This window comes from Columba livia, chromosome 11 (assembly GCF_036013475.1).
Source record: "Columba livia isolate bColLiv1 breed racing homer chromosome 11, bColLiv1.pat.W.v2, whole genome shotgun sequence".
NCBI classification, from domain to species: Eukaryota; Metazoa; Chordata; class Aves; order Columbiformes; family Columbidae; genus Columba; species Columba livia.
In genome coordinates this window covers 10218316-10233256 of record NC_088612.1, presented here as the reverse complement: position 1 = coordinate 10233256, position 14941 = coordinate 10218316, and the positions used below count along the sequence as shown (strand labels likewise).

Here is a 14941-nt window from a genome sequence, read left to right as displayed (position 1 = left end):
ATCAGGGTATTACAACGGTGACCAAAAGGCAGGCAGGGCAGCAGCCTCCAGAAACCTTAAGTAACTTTCTCAGAATTCATTTTTCAACATTTGGGCTCCACGAAGAGCCAACAAAAACACCAGAGCAACAGAACTGCATTTGAAGTGTCCGTCCTGCCAGAAGCCCCGCTGTGCCAGGGAGGAAGGGCTCGGAGTGGGGCCGCGAGGGTGTGCGATGCGCAGGGATGAGCTGGCTCCAGACGTCCCGTCCTCGCAGCTCAGGACAGCGCGAGGTTCGGCCGCCGGGAGCAGGTTAAAACAAAATAAATATAACTTAAAAATCCATCCCCCGACACCACAGCCTGGGTCACCTCCTCCTCTCTTCCCCGCAGGGTCTGGCACCGCTGGCAGCAGCAGGCTGCAGCCTTTAAATGCAGCTTTTGTTTGCGCGGGTTCCAGGTTTCTGCGAGAGGCCAGAGGGCTCGCACCCATTCAGATTTCTGTCTCCCTCAGGTTATCTGTGTAAGAATGCTGCAAACTAATTCAGAAAGCATCTTGTTTTGCTCTTTTTAACTTGCTTGCTTATTTGTGTGTGGTTTTTTTTTCTTTTTCTCAAAGGAAATTTACTTAAAATTTTACTGTTTGCCAAAAACAATGACTGGTGACACAAAGCATGCAACAAAAAAGCTTAAATTGTACAAGATTTTTCCATGGCGGGTGAATTTTAGATTCTGGGCCCCTCTCCGCTGCTTTTAAATTTCCATGATGCTTCCTTTGGATGAGAAGCTGAGTTTTGGAAACTATTTCTTTTGGATCAGTCTTCCCAAGGCAGTCGTAAAGAATTCCCCTTCCCAGCACCGTCCCTCGGCAGTTCTCTGACTGCGAGTTACCTCACATCTCATCAGCTAAAAGCTTTCTTCCCAGGGAAATGCGAGCAATTCTCTCCTCCACCGGACAATAATGACTGTGTGATAACTCCGATGCAGCTCGCTGCGCCGTACAGTGCATTTGACAGTGTAAGCTTTCCACTTCGCTTTGTCGGAGGAACTAGCTGTTTCGAAAAATGGTTTAGTTTCTTGCCAACCTGGTCTGCACATCCCTCCGGCTGCTGCTCTGGCTATTTCACTGCCAAACTCATTCATAGAAAGGAGAGAGGAAAAAGTTAAGTCCAATAAACTAAGGAGCGCGCCGAAGGGATGTGGATTTCTGGAAGGTTGGGTAGGGTCGGGGGAGGAAGGGAGGTGTCTAGACTCAATATTACTATTGTAGGGCCTGGCATTATTTATGACATTTTCTAGGCAAGCCACAAACTGAAAATAGAAACCAGGAGACATAAAGCCACTCGTAACCCCTGAGGAATGGCTTTGCAAGCTGTAGGACAGTGGAAAAGCTGAAAGTGAAAGACTCGTTCGACTGTCCTGGATAAAACCTCAGGCAGTATGAAAAAGAAATTTGCCCTACGCATCAGAAATGAAACTGCACGGTGGAGAAATGCTGCAGGTCTGGGAGCCAAAGCAAAACGACGGATGCAGCCTCCCAGAGGGTGAAATTCATTCCTGTGCCAACTTTAGATCTCTGCCCTACTTTAGTCCTGCTTAGACCATGTTTGGAAGTGAAGCAGTGCACCTCACACTAACCATCTGCCTCGGATTCGGTTTGCGGCGATGCCGTGGTCCCAGTAAATGAGCCAGAAGTGGACAATAAGGCAGAATGTGGCATCAAACAGCTCCCCTGTTGCTCCGAGAGCTGCTCCATATTGAGCTTTTAGACACATGTCAGTCTGCTGGCATTTGCAAAACCGACACAGCTAACAATAATGTTGGAACATAATTATATGTTTTTACTTGAGGTGGCTGTAAGCAAACCGGAGGTAATTTAGTCCAAAAACAGTTTTTATACATCTCCCAATACTTGCCCGCAACAGGCAGTCATGTCAAGATTTCTCTTGCCAGGAATTGCATGTTAGCAATTCCAGCCCTAGACCAATAGTATATGACTTTTGTTGTTACCCACAAGAGGCACTACTTGGATTGCCTGCATTATTTGAATGTTCTTATTCAAAACATTCTCATTTAATGGTTGGACTTGATGATCTTCAGGGTCTCTTCCAACCAAAATGATTCTATGATTCTAAATCCAAAGACAAGTGTGGCTCAGCATAGATAATATTTAAAGCTGATTGTGCACACAAATGACCGCATGCTCGCACACCAGGAAAAAAGTGGGTACCAGAGTTAGGATATGCCCAAGTCCTGTATTAGTGGTTAACAAATCTCTGTTCTAATTATTGTTTCATGTCCCCTCTACTTTGCTTGATCAGCCTAAACCCCTGTCTTCCAGTGATGTGGAAACACAGCTGGAAAACTTCCGCGCAGAGGAATTTGATCCATTTTGACTATTTTCCCAGCAGGTTTGGAAGTGCCAGTTTTGTTCCCCTGACTCAGGCTCTTGCCCACACCTCTGTCTCCTGGCAGAGGCACAAAAACCTGGAAACCTTCTCCTCCTGCTGCCAAAATGTTCCTGGGCATTGCAAAGTCCTTCAACACCAACTAGTGACAAGCTGCACAAAGTTGGGCAGCAGGTGGCTCAGTCTCAGTAATGTCCCTTTTCCCTGAGGTTCCTCCTCACCTTTTTGACAACAGGCATCACCAGAAAGCAGCTCACAGTAGCTGGAGTGTCCAAACCCTTCTGCGGAGTCTTGAGAGGACACATGCCCTGCAACCCGTACACAGAAATCTTCTGGTCCTATAAAAGAACACATAAAATTCTGTAAGTTTTAATCATCTTCCACGCTTTTTCTATTTTCATACCTGAACAAGATCAAATTAGGTCCAAAACCTGGTTTTATTTGTATTTTTCAACACCCAAACCCTGGATTTCTCTTTGTTTTCCCTGCAGAACATCTGCTTTGTCTGCAGGTACCGAGCAGGTTCTGCCTTCCCCAGAACAAGCTGTGGGCAGTACATGCACTATCCAAGAGACACCAAAATCACCACTATAGGTGTTTTATCACCACATCTAAAAGTAGCATCTGACAATCCTGACTCTGTTTAAAAAGAAAAAAATTCTTCCAAAAAATCAAACAGATTTCAAGTGTGTCAGGACAACTGAAACATGTTTTATGTTATTTTGCATTAATTCGTCAATTCAAGAAAAGCCAGCATTACATTTTATGTGGAATTACACCTGCTCTACAACCCGTAAATCTACTGAACTGACATAGAACACTCGGTTTGGAGAACAGCAACATACTTAATTTTGGCCAAGAAGATGGGATGTAAAATGCTTTAAGATTTCTGTATTGTAATTTTTCTATATTTCTTGTTATGAAAAAATAAGAATATTTGAACTTTACCTCAATTTGGCAAAGTACCTTATTTTCCTATAGGGGAAAAAATATCTACACTCTCAGTTCCAGAATCCACACTAGGGCAGAATGAAATAACCAACACAAATTATTTATTCAGCAAGTGTGGTCTTTCTTTTCCTCTCTGAAACACTGAAATTCAGGAACATTTCAATTGGTTTCAGATATTTTTTGTTTGTTTTGTGTCAAATTATTGTGTCAGAACTGGCTGACGCTTAACACAGCCCTTTTGGATGAGCAGACAGGGCTCTGAGGGATAAATCAGCCACGATCTCTCTTTATCATTTTAGCTGCAGTTTTCCACAGTGAACACAAAACTTGGGCACCCATTTCCCACCAGCTTTCAAATCCCTCAGGCCTCTTTCAAATTCCCACCCTTAACCGCATGGTTTCTTTCACTGCTTCCCTTTATCGCTTACAGATAAGGACATTTCCCAGATGAAATCCCGGGTACAGATATGCTAAAACCCGGAGAGTTTTGCCTCAGAAAGTCGAGGTTCCCACGATCGTTTTGAACGCCAGGACACAGGATTTTGATCCAGGTATCAGCCGAGTTACAGGCAGAAACAAAACACCCGGAGACGGCAGATACAAAGTCATGCTGCTCATCTGAGACACCCATTGTCTCAAACACTCTTGGCTTAACTAACTGAAGATGCTCTTTCTCTTCATTTGTGTCTTTCCTAACAAGGTCCCCCTTGAGCAGGACACTGAGGCTCAGGTGACACTCACCTCGGTGGCAGCCCAGAGGGCATTCTGAAATTTTAGTTGGCAGCATAGCTTCATTCCTGGGCAGCTCATCCTCTCCACTTCTATGACTCCTTTCTCCGGATTCACCACCGTGTAGTTTCTGAAAGGAGCAAATAACAATTCCCTATAGCCAACATTCAGCTACAGGATGGTACTCAGCACTTTTGGCCAAGCCGTAACATGACTGTCCGGATCCGGACAATGCTGCGAGGATCTAACCCCCTCCAAACGGTCATTGGAAAGGAAGAGAAAGACAGATGTGCCACGGCTCTTCCTCAGGGGACAGATATGCAACTGCTTCTGCAAAGATTTAAACTTTGCATGGAAATGGATTAGGAGAACTTATGTGGTCTGTTACTATAATTCAGCTGTGAGACAAAGAGCTCCAGCTGAACAGCAGTAATTAATAGCTGGGAGGTCTGAACCCATCTTGCCCATTAGGTTCTCAAGAGAACACGTGCTGGCTCTCCACTGCCGCAGCGTTATCTGGCTTCATTACTTATTCTAGTACATAAACAGAAGAGCACGATCCTTCCAAATAAGAGCGAAGATGTGTAGCCCCATAAAATAATTTATAATTATGACTAATTAATTTTTTTGTCACTAAAAGGATTTTGTTTGTTTGGGGTTAGGGGAAGTTTATTGGGTTTGGGCGTTTGAACAATAAGTGGATATTCATGATCACATCTGTGAGCCCCAGATGTTTCACCAACTGTGGCACAAGCAATTACGCAACCCGAAATCTGTCACATATAAGTAATTTGTTATTCAGCAGTCTCCAGCAAGTGGATTGTCCAGTCAGGAAGCAGATTCACTGAGATATATTGCTGTGAATATTTGGACAACATCCACGTATTCAAAATACATCTGTGAGTCCCATGTGTTTCACCAGTTTTAGCAGGAATAGTTATACTGTCTGCACTGAACGACTGACCAGGCACCACAAATAGCAAAGCAAATAGCTCATGAACAAATCATGTATCTTTCCCATTAGGTTAATGCTTGCAAATAATGAACACATTAATATAAATTTCAGATCAGTTTGTGAATGCTTCCAAATAAGATCAGGGCTATAAAAGTCAGTAACATCCATAAAAATAAACCTAACTAGCCCTGGGTCACATGTGGCTGAGGAAAATACCATCATCTCAGTCACAATTTAATAACATTTAAAGCACATGCCTATTCAGTATAGCGCACATTTTACTGGCTGTACACACTTGGATGCACACACAGCTTCAGGCATGTGGTTAACTCCCAATGATTTCAGTAGGATTTAAGCATGTGCTTAATTGCTTTGCTGAACAGAGGTGGAACTACAATCTCAATTAGGAAAGGTTTAGTGTTAAATGGCCTCATTAGGAAAGGCAGAACACGTCTGTTCTCATGTGCAAATGCTTCATCCTGTGTGTGTGAATCATTACACTGCCCTAATCTTCTCCTCATATTAACTGAAGCAGAGTTAAGCTCATTAAATATCCTTTATAAAGCAACCACTGTTCCCAATTAAAAGAGTTTGGGAAAACAGTGTTCACCGTCTCTTTGGCATTCACCCAAATTCACTTTCACCTTCTTTACCTCCCTCCCAGAGGCATAAGTGAAGACGCTGAAGGATTTTCACTTAAAAAGGAAAAAAGAAATTACTAATATGAGCTGTCTCACCTTGTCTCTTCCTTCCCATCCCAGAACACCACGGTGTACTCCTGTCCTTGGGAGCAGAAGAAGGAAGACTGCTTCCCACAGGACAGAAGGTACATAAATGTTGCAAAGGTGGGATCTTTCATCTGTCCTACCACAGAAATAGCCAGTGGACGCTGTGGGGAAAGGAGAAGAGAAAGACATATGTCACACAAGACAGCTGGAGGTCCAGATGAAATAAAAGAATCATAATAATCAGCATTTATTAAAGCTAGAGACCCAAGAAGTAGGTCTTCTTTAATAAACGCTTCAGCTACTTTTTCCAATCCACACCTAATTCTCCTTGTACATCCCTCCTCACTGGTTCTTGGCATCCTCTGTATCCCAGACACTGAAGCCAAACCTCTTCTGGACTTCCACGGTTTGGTCTGTGATTCTCTTACACATTTTATTGACTGATTTCTTCAGGTTTATGAATTTTAAAAGCTGATCCACTGTCATGACAGTGTCTAGCTGTTTTTGAGTCAAGCTGACCTTTGTTTGAAGGACAGCAGCTCTGAAACATCAACTTGCAATTAATGAAAAAATGTAATGCCGCATAATCCTTTTCTTGTACTTTGAACCCTTTTTTTCCCCCCTCATACTGCCTTTTATAATCTCAGGGTGTTTGAAGACTTTGTAGTTACACTCACAGCATGATACTGAAGTTGTTTCTAGAAATTATGGGTAACGTCTTGCCCTGGTGAAGTCAATAGCCTAACTGCCATTGACGTTGAGGGACCTTCGTGTCACCACAGCTGTCTAAGGCCACCAATCTGCCATCATTTCATTCATAAAACTCTCATTTAAGTCAACAGAAGCTCTGGGCCAAATCAGCAGGAGGGGTAAACGAGTAACTGAGTTGTTCTGCTGTACTGAGAGCAAGCTCAGCTCTTCTGCATGAAGAGGGCTACCAGATATCTGTAGCTACAAGACCAGAAAATGCTGCTCATGAGGGCTTTTTCGTACCTTTTCTGGCTTAGTGTCCCAACACTCCATCATGAGTGCCTGCATGCGATACAGCTGCACCTCTTCTGGCTGCCCAAGGACAGGACGGATCCCTTTGGACAGTTTCTTCGCAATCTGGAGCTGGTGTTGTCCCAGCACGGGCCGTTGACCGGACAGCAGCTCATACAGGACCATCCCATACGAGAACATGTCAACCTAGAGCCAGCAACAGAGAGAGAAAAACAAGGGAAAACCTCCCTTGGTGGGTGGAGAGGAGAGCAAGGAAGGCCGTGGTGGGAAAGCTGGTGCGTGTCACCATGCGTGTCAAGGGGAATTCAGCCCTTGTCAGGCCACACCTCATATGTTGTGCTCAGTTTTGGTCCCTGCTATACAAAAAAGATGTGGACAGGCTGGAGAGGGTCCAGAGAAGGGCCACAAAGATGATCCATGGGAAGCCACCGTATGAGGAGAGGCTGAGAGAACTGGGCTGGTTCAGCCAGGAGAAAAGCAGGTTTAAAGGAGACCTCATCACCATGTTCCAGTTTTTAAAGGGTGGCTACAAAGAAGATGAGACTCCCTTTCTACAAGGAGTCACATGGAAAAAATGAGTGATAATAGGTACAATTTACTCGTGGGGAGATTCCAATTAGACATAAGAGATATTTGTCATGATGAGAACAACCATCCACTGGAATAATCTCCCCAGGGAAGCGGTGGATTCCCCAACATTGGACACATTTAAGATTCAGATGGACAGGGTACTAGGCCAGCTTGTCTAGACCATGCTCTTGCCAAGGAAGGTTGGACGAGATGATCATTGTGGTCCCTTCCAACCTGCTATTCCATGATTCTGTGAATCAGCCACCCACCACAGTCACCCAGGGGTTGTCCCCATGGATACATCACAGTTACCTTCTCGTCGTAGACTATGCGAGGCCTGATCTCGGGAGCTTGGTACCCTGGCGTGCCTTCCACGCCAAGCGCGCCTTCGTGGAACGACTGCCGGGAGATCCCGTAGTCGGAGAGTTTGATATTGATGTGCTCTTTGACGTCCAGAGACCACACCAAAATATTGTCTGACTTCAGGTCACAGAAGATGATGTTCTTCTTATGCAGGTAGGCAAGGCCCGTTACAATCTGATACGCTATTTTGTGTGTCAGCATGTGCCCCAGCGGCACAAAAGAAGACCCTGGCACAAAGGAACAACCTATCTTCAGTTCTTGTTATTGCAATAACCAATTTTTCCCACCTTTCTATTTTAAACTCCAGAGCAATAACAAACGATCTTTTAAAACATCACTCAGTCCCACAATATGAAATGACACCGTTCGTGTTACTATAAACCTCTGACAGTTCTATTAGAATATTTTTTTTAAAACCCTTTCACTTCTAGATCCCTAAATCTTTTGGTGAAAATTAGTGTTTGACTGAAAGTTGACACAAAGCCAAGGTACCAAGAGGGTCAGATGGCCTCAACTTATCTTGGAATCAGTGTCATTCATTTGACAGTGACAGAAATACAGATAATTATGAGAGAATTTATCGACTGCCAGACACTCATCTGCAAGGGGAAGAGCACAGCACTACTCATGAAGCACTGAAGTGAGATGCACTTATTAATTTGCAAAGAAATTGAATATCCAGATCTCCAAAGCAGTTTTGAAAATCCTGAGCATCGGTTTTTACAAGGTTCCCAAAGGCACAGTTGAAGAGCAGTTCCATCCCTCCCACTTCCCCTAGTCTGGAAAAAAATCCCCTTCAGTAAATCAAGCAATAATTTAAATGTTGTTGACCATTTGTCACTATCACAACTCGGAGAGTGAGCTCTCCCAGGCGGAGCCCCCGCATTTACCTTTGGAGTTTTCAGACAACACGGTGGTGAGGCTGCCCAGAGGGGCCAGCTCCAGGGCGAAGCAGAGCGGGTGGATGCTGATGCCAATGAGGGAGACGATGCAGGGGTGTTGCAGCGAGTGGAGCATGCTGGCCTCCTGGCGAAACTCCGAGAAGTTCTTCATGGCATCCATGGCTCTCAAGTGTTTCAGCATGGTATCTGCCAAGACACATAGACCCCTTTTCATGATCCACCTGAGAAACCCAGTTAGAAATTCTTTGGAAGGTGCTAATCACGGAGAATCACGGCATCTGATGGAGTCATGGCAACAACAGGGCTTTAAGTTGCATCCTCACGTGGATGCATGAGCCACTTACTGGCATTGGCTATAAGCAGGTTATATACATCTGCCTGAGGAAGCAAGTGCTCCCCTGGTCCTTCAATACCACCCTCAAGTTGCATCTGGCACACATTGTTCTCATGTATCACCTGGATGATTCTGGAAAACCCACATTCTGCTTTTTAAAGCTGTGGGTGTGGATGTCATATTGCAGACCCTTTGGTGGAAGGAGCCTTCCTATCCTTTTTCAGCTGCCCTGCCAGAAGGAGGACCCTTCACAGTAATTGTCCTTCTGCCATGGGACACCACAGGCTGCTCAGGCAGGTCTGGTCTTTCCAAAGGTGATTTGTCACTGAGACAGCAGCTGGCCTCCTCCACAGCTCAGGGGTTCACTGCATCCTTCTCTGACAAAAATGAGGAAAATGAAACACTTTTCCCTTTCTTTTGTCCATGGATTGAGGCTCTGCTGGAAACCTGTGCAGGATGAGAACCTATCCCTGCCTGCAGGAGCTGTCAGGCTGAGAAAGGTTTCCAATTTGCTGCTGGCACAGACTAAAAGACTTATCGAAAGGCAGAGACCCACAAGCCCTCAGTGCAAACTCATGCAAATCCGCACTTCCCATTGCCAGATAGCTTGGGAAGAGGAGATGAAATCTTGTCTCCCACTCGAGTCAAGGGCTCTGCCTTGGCACCCTGTGTCAACAACCTACATCGGACTCTTCAAGATGCATCCTCCTCCTCCACGGAAACACATAAATTTTGCTATATATATATATTTCAAAACTGTATTTAAACAGGTGCTGCCAGCACTGCAGAGAGCGAAGGCTCTTTGGTCTTGGCTTGAGGTCGCAGGCTGCAAGAACTGATTCCCAACACCGATCCCAGGTACTATACCTGCAGCTGAAGTGGGAGAACCTTTGCATTTTTTAATCTGAAATCTCTTCACAGCCACCGGTTTTCCTTGGTATCGTGCCCTATATATAACGGTCCCACTTCCACCCTGGCCAAGAACGTTGTTTTCATTTTCACTGCACTCCAGTTTGCTATTTTCCAGGAATAGTCTGCCAAAAAGAGATTGAAACTTTTATTTTAATTAAAAAGCCCCAAAGACACTGTAAATTGATGTCTTTAATGAGATTTCCATTTTCACAAATCCCTAACAGGTTCTTGTCTTATCTACCGACAGGACTGGATCACCTAAACTACCTTGGTTATCTTAATGTACTCTATGCTGGCTCATGTACAACAGATTTCTTGCAGAAAAAAAAGTAAATTGGGCAAATAAGCAAAAAGGCTTTTTACTGTGGAAATTTATCCCGCAAGAATGAAATAGGTCTGGAAAGCACATAAGCTTCTTTTCCAAGCAGATGACACAGGTACAGATATTTGTACCATTTATCTGTATTAATGATTTTTTTTTTTTGCTTCATTTACCTCCTGTTCCTCATTTCTCCACCGAGGCAGGACAGGATGTTTATGAACAGCCCCACACTCTGAAACCTGATTATTTAAATCAGCTTACTGTTCCCAGGCTGCAATTCATCATCTCCCCACTCTTCCAGAGACTACTTTTACAGCTGTTCACACTTCAAACATCTCCACTCGCCTCGCACCAGTCAAATAAATCTCTAGGAGATAGCACTGCGGGGAGGAACGTTGTGACGAGCTGATGGGGTGTTTGTTTGCCCAGTAAAATGACCTCAAGGAAGGAACAGGGGCCAGTGGGAGCTCAGAAAGCTTTGACATCAGCCGACAGGACACAGTTTGGTTTAGAGGTCTCACAACTCTGCATCAGGCACAGAAAGGTCTGAAAGGGCGTAAACCAAAAGAGACATTGGTCTCCTGTCCTGTCAGCTGTCAAGAGGTCTCCTGCTCTACACACTAAGTAATAAAGGGTATAAGACTGAATCCATCTGGGAATGCAGTTAAGCAGCTTAAAGATTTGGCAGTGCTGCTATGGGGAGGGAAGAGCCGTTTCAGCTGTTCAGGGCTGCCACACTACTACAACACGGTGAACAGCCCTCAGCCAAGCAGGAGCCTCAACTCCATGTGAATTCTCCTGTGACATCTATATAAATTCACTCACCTATGGGCTCTTCAAAACTAAAGGTGATTTCGGTGCCAATCTTGTGATGCAGCAGCACTTCCTTTTGGTTTTGCCACATTAAAATCTTCTTTCTGGGATGCCAGAAAGACTCCAACTGCAGAAAGCTCTGGACAGAGTACTGCGCAATACAGGACAGCTGTGGCTTTTAAAAGTGACTTTAACGTGGTACCACAGTGATCTCGAAGCAATGACTTGGGTCAGCACACAGCGATTGTCTAAGCAAGTGTGCTGACCACCAGGAGTGCAGTTTAGGATGAATTGTCAGAGTAGGGATTGGGAGAGGATGGTTTTTTTTCTTGTGGTCAGTATGTTCTTCTAGAAGAGATGACTTAGGAAAAAATCCAACTGAATTACATAGATACACTGCAACTTAACAAAGGGCTATCAAATAACATTACCTGGCAGGAAAATCGGTCATGAAAAGCTCTGGGACCAGCTCTTGGAGAGAAACGGGGATGTCAGGGTGGTTAGGACACGTGATGTAGTCCAGCTCAACGGCAGTCAGCACACAGTCCTCCATGTTGAAGTACTGCACGTCCTCTGTCTTCTCGCCACACTCATTCTCCTCTGGCTTGGAAGCTGCACAGATGTGGCAGGGCACGTACTGCTCCATCAGCAACGTGCCATCGCTCTCAGTGGCTGTGAGTGCTTCAAAGCAAGCAAGCGAAAGAAAACAACATAACACACACAAACTGCGAAGGAACATGCCCTGGTCTCTGAGCAACCTGAGCTGGGTGAACATGCTCATGGCAGGGGTTGGACTGGATGAGCTTTGAAGGTCCTTCCAACCCAAACTATTCTGTGATTCTAGCATATTCAAATGTCTGCAGTCACTACCTGGTCCACTAGCTGAAAATGGTCACAGTCATGAAAGCAGCAGTTTATTCCACTGTACTGACTGGAATAAGAAAATATGTTTTTGCAAAGTATACAAAAATAGCAGGGACAGTACTGAGGAGACAGGACTGGTGACATAACAGGTACTCTGCTTTGGTCACAGGGAACATACAGCCTTGTGAGTAAAATATATTCAGGACCAGCAGAAATTAGAAGTATGTGAATAAAGCATTGTAGAGAACTTCTTACTTGCTGGGTATCTGTGTGAGCTGCGTATAGCGATCACCACGTATGCTAAAGGGCATGACTGTGGAGAAGAACAGCAGCTACGAGGCTGCCCAGCAGCTCCAGTAATTAACATTATCATTATTTTAATCCAAAGACAAATAAAATTTTCTTTTATCTTCATAACAGCCAGGACACAAATATGTGAAGATGCAGGGAGAGCCTCCAATTAAGAGATTTTGGCACTGTTTTCTAGACCAGTGTGGGACTACAAAAAACACTTCAGATTTTGTTTTGGTTTTAAACAAAGTGTATTGGAGTTGCAAACAGCCCGCTGGGTAACAGCAGGATCTGTGCTGATCAGCGGAAAAACAACTGCAGGACTCAAGGAAGTTACCTTGGCACAGAGTCCTTGGTATCACATGCACTCATGCCTCCCACATCATAATTTTATAAATTATAGGGTGTTAGAAATGGTGGGCAAATGCTGATCCCAGCTGATGCCAAAGTGAGTTTTGCCATCAAGGGACAGTGCCAAGTAGTTTGGGCCAAATCCTGTCCCTGCTATGAGCACTGGAAGAATCTCTTGAACTCATGGGGAAGCAGGTCCTGTTTGAACTGCCATGTTTCACCTGCGCTTGCTGTGACTGACAGACTGAAAGACACAATGTCTAGACCAAGGTGTGCTGACAAAGAACCTTGATCTGTTTGCAAGTTACCAGCTTTTCTCAAACTTTACTGGCTTGAGACTGTCAGAGCCTGAGGGGTCTTCAATTAACACACAATATCGTGCACCTGGAGAGCTCTGTCAAAGAACCTTCTGTTAAAAAGACATAATACTGCACAGAAAATTACAGTAGTTCTCTTACCAGGAAACCACTGGTCTATCAAAGAGTTAACATGATCCGTGATGAATGCCATTGCTGAAAAGTCTCTGACTTCTGACTGGCAAATGATTTTAATTCCACCACTTTTTTTCTTTTTCCAGTTCACATCAGAAGACTCAACACTGTGAGAAAGCCAGAAGACAGCCGCATGAAGCTTTTGTGAAGCATCAGTGTCAAACAACTTACTTTCTCGCAGGAAACCTGAGTTACATAATAAGACATAGTTCATAAGTAACCAAAATAAAAAGCAATCTAGTTTTGAGGTTGGTTTTCAATTCAGTCTGTTCTACAAATGACTTCCATAAGCGAGTTCTTGCACAGAAGTGCCAGTTGCTCACAACTGGTAAATGCTACAGAAGGTCAGACCCAGAGAAAACTCTGGCCTTGACAGGGAACAATGGAGAGTTTTGACAAAAATGCTCTGTCCAGATTGATGAAGGGTTAGGAGTTCTAAAAATCAGTAATAGAACTTCAGTGGCACGATAATAGTACTATTAATAATAATAAACAAATAGGCTTCTATAAAGTGCTTGTAAAACTTCATGAACATAACAATTTTTGTGCAATTCCCACCAAAAAAAAAAAGAAGCTTTAATACATAGAGCTGCGTTCTGTAACTCTCCAAAGTACATGAGGAGATACAATATGACCATCACTAGTGTCCAGAATTAAGGATGCCAGCCTGTGATTTGCAATGTCTGGGTCCCTGGCTCTGCTCATCCACAGACTGTCTAAACGAACTCAGGAAAGTCACTGGTCTCCAACCACACAACCAGCACCAGTGGTTCCTCCCTGTCTTGCCAGGAACTGGTTTAAGTGGCCACCTGCTCTCTGCATTTGTGAAGGAACATGGACAGCTGGTTTTCTCCAGGCAGACATTCTGCCTTGGTCAGCTTAAACCAGTTGTCCATAGCCCCTGTTGCCCACAGTCTGAAGCACAGAAGCACCTCCATTGATCTAAGCTGCTGCCACGCAGTGGTGAAGTTTTAGGATTCAGTGGAAAACTCAATGATGTAAGGAAATCTTTGCATGTGAACATGCATGATTTTGCCCTGGCAAAGACTTCTGCTCTGAATATTGCTTTCTGGTTTCAGGTCTCTTTAAATCTGTGGCTACAATAACACATAAAGTCGACCTATTCAGAACTGCCAATCAATCAGTTATTCATCATGGTTGTCACCAGTTGTTACCAGATGAGTTATGAATATTAGAAGAGCCTCCTCTTCTACTGATGAGTGAGCATATAGCATGAGTCAGGCCCATTCATCTCCATTCATATGATGTGTTTCATACACTCTTATGAGTCCCCTGTCATGCACGCTGCATTACGAACACAAATTACCTAAGATAGCCTCCATCAAAGGTAACGAACAGACCTTCCTGCCAGTAAACAGTGTGAGTCCTTTTGACTCGGAACGTGCTGCAGCGGTTCCTTTGAGTGCCTGTGAAGCTGTAGATGGTGACCTTTTTGTTTCTTGTCTTTGTGTTCTTCTTGTTTTCAAAAAGCTGAAACAAGCAGAAAAGCATGAACATCATTAAATCATTGAAATTTCTCATAAGAATGCTTTTTTAATTGAGCAATAAGGCAACTTGTTTTTTTGGACTTCACAGATGCTATCGTACCTCTTCCATTAAAGAGCAACTTGTTCTCATAAAAAAATTTGTGATGGAATGAAAATACACACACTAAAAGTTGGTTTTGTAGCAATGGAAATATTTTCCATGCCACCCAAAAAGGAACAATTTCATATCAGTGAACAAAGCTAATCTTATAACTGTGCCATTTGTTATATGAATTCTGCATTTGCAAAAGTCTAAAGAAGCCTAAAGAAGAACTAAATGCTCTAGTGAATGATTAACACTGCCCTCAATGTAGAGAGTTAACTTCTCCACCTGTTTCAGTGGGAGGAAGATGGCTTTTCTCCAAGGCACTTCAAACCAGCACTTAGAGCAAAATGTATTTTTGTTTTAAAACTGAAGACTTCATCTGCA

General features: G+C 44.0%; 1 protein-coding gene across 4 annotated transcripts in view; it reads right to left on the bottom strand.

The window, feature by feature from the left end:
* The window catches only part of LRRK1 (leucine rich repeat kinase 1), a 79310-nt gene that overhangs the window by 6840 nt on the left and 57529 nt on the right, over positions 1-14941 (bottom strand). For all 4 annotated transcript variants that reach the window (XM_065076714.1, XM_065076715.1, XM_021280767.2 and 1 more), the window contains 10 exons: positions 14292-14455; positions 12932-13071; positions 11399-11648; positions 9788-9954; positions 8575-8772; positions 7634-7911; positions 6743-6937; positions 5759-5910; positions 4079-4196; positions 2608-2724 (listed from right to left, as the gene is read on the bottom strand). In XM_065076714.1, the coding sequence (XP_064932786.1) occupies positions 2608-2724; positions 4079-4196; positions 5759-5910; positions 6743-6937; positions 7634-7911; positions 8575-8772; positions 9788-9954; positions 11399-11648; positions 12932-13071; positions 14292-14455 (1779 nt within the window). The remainder of the gene's footprint in view (positions 1-2607; positions 2725-4078; positions 4197-5758; positions 5911-6742; positions 6938-7633; positions 7912-8574; positions 8773-9787; positions 9955-11398; positions 11649-12931; positions 13072-14291; positions 14456-14941) is intronic.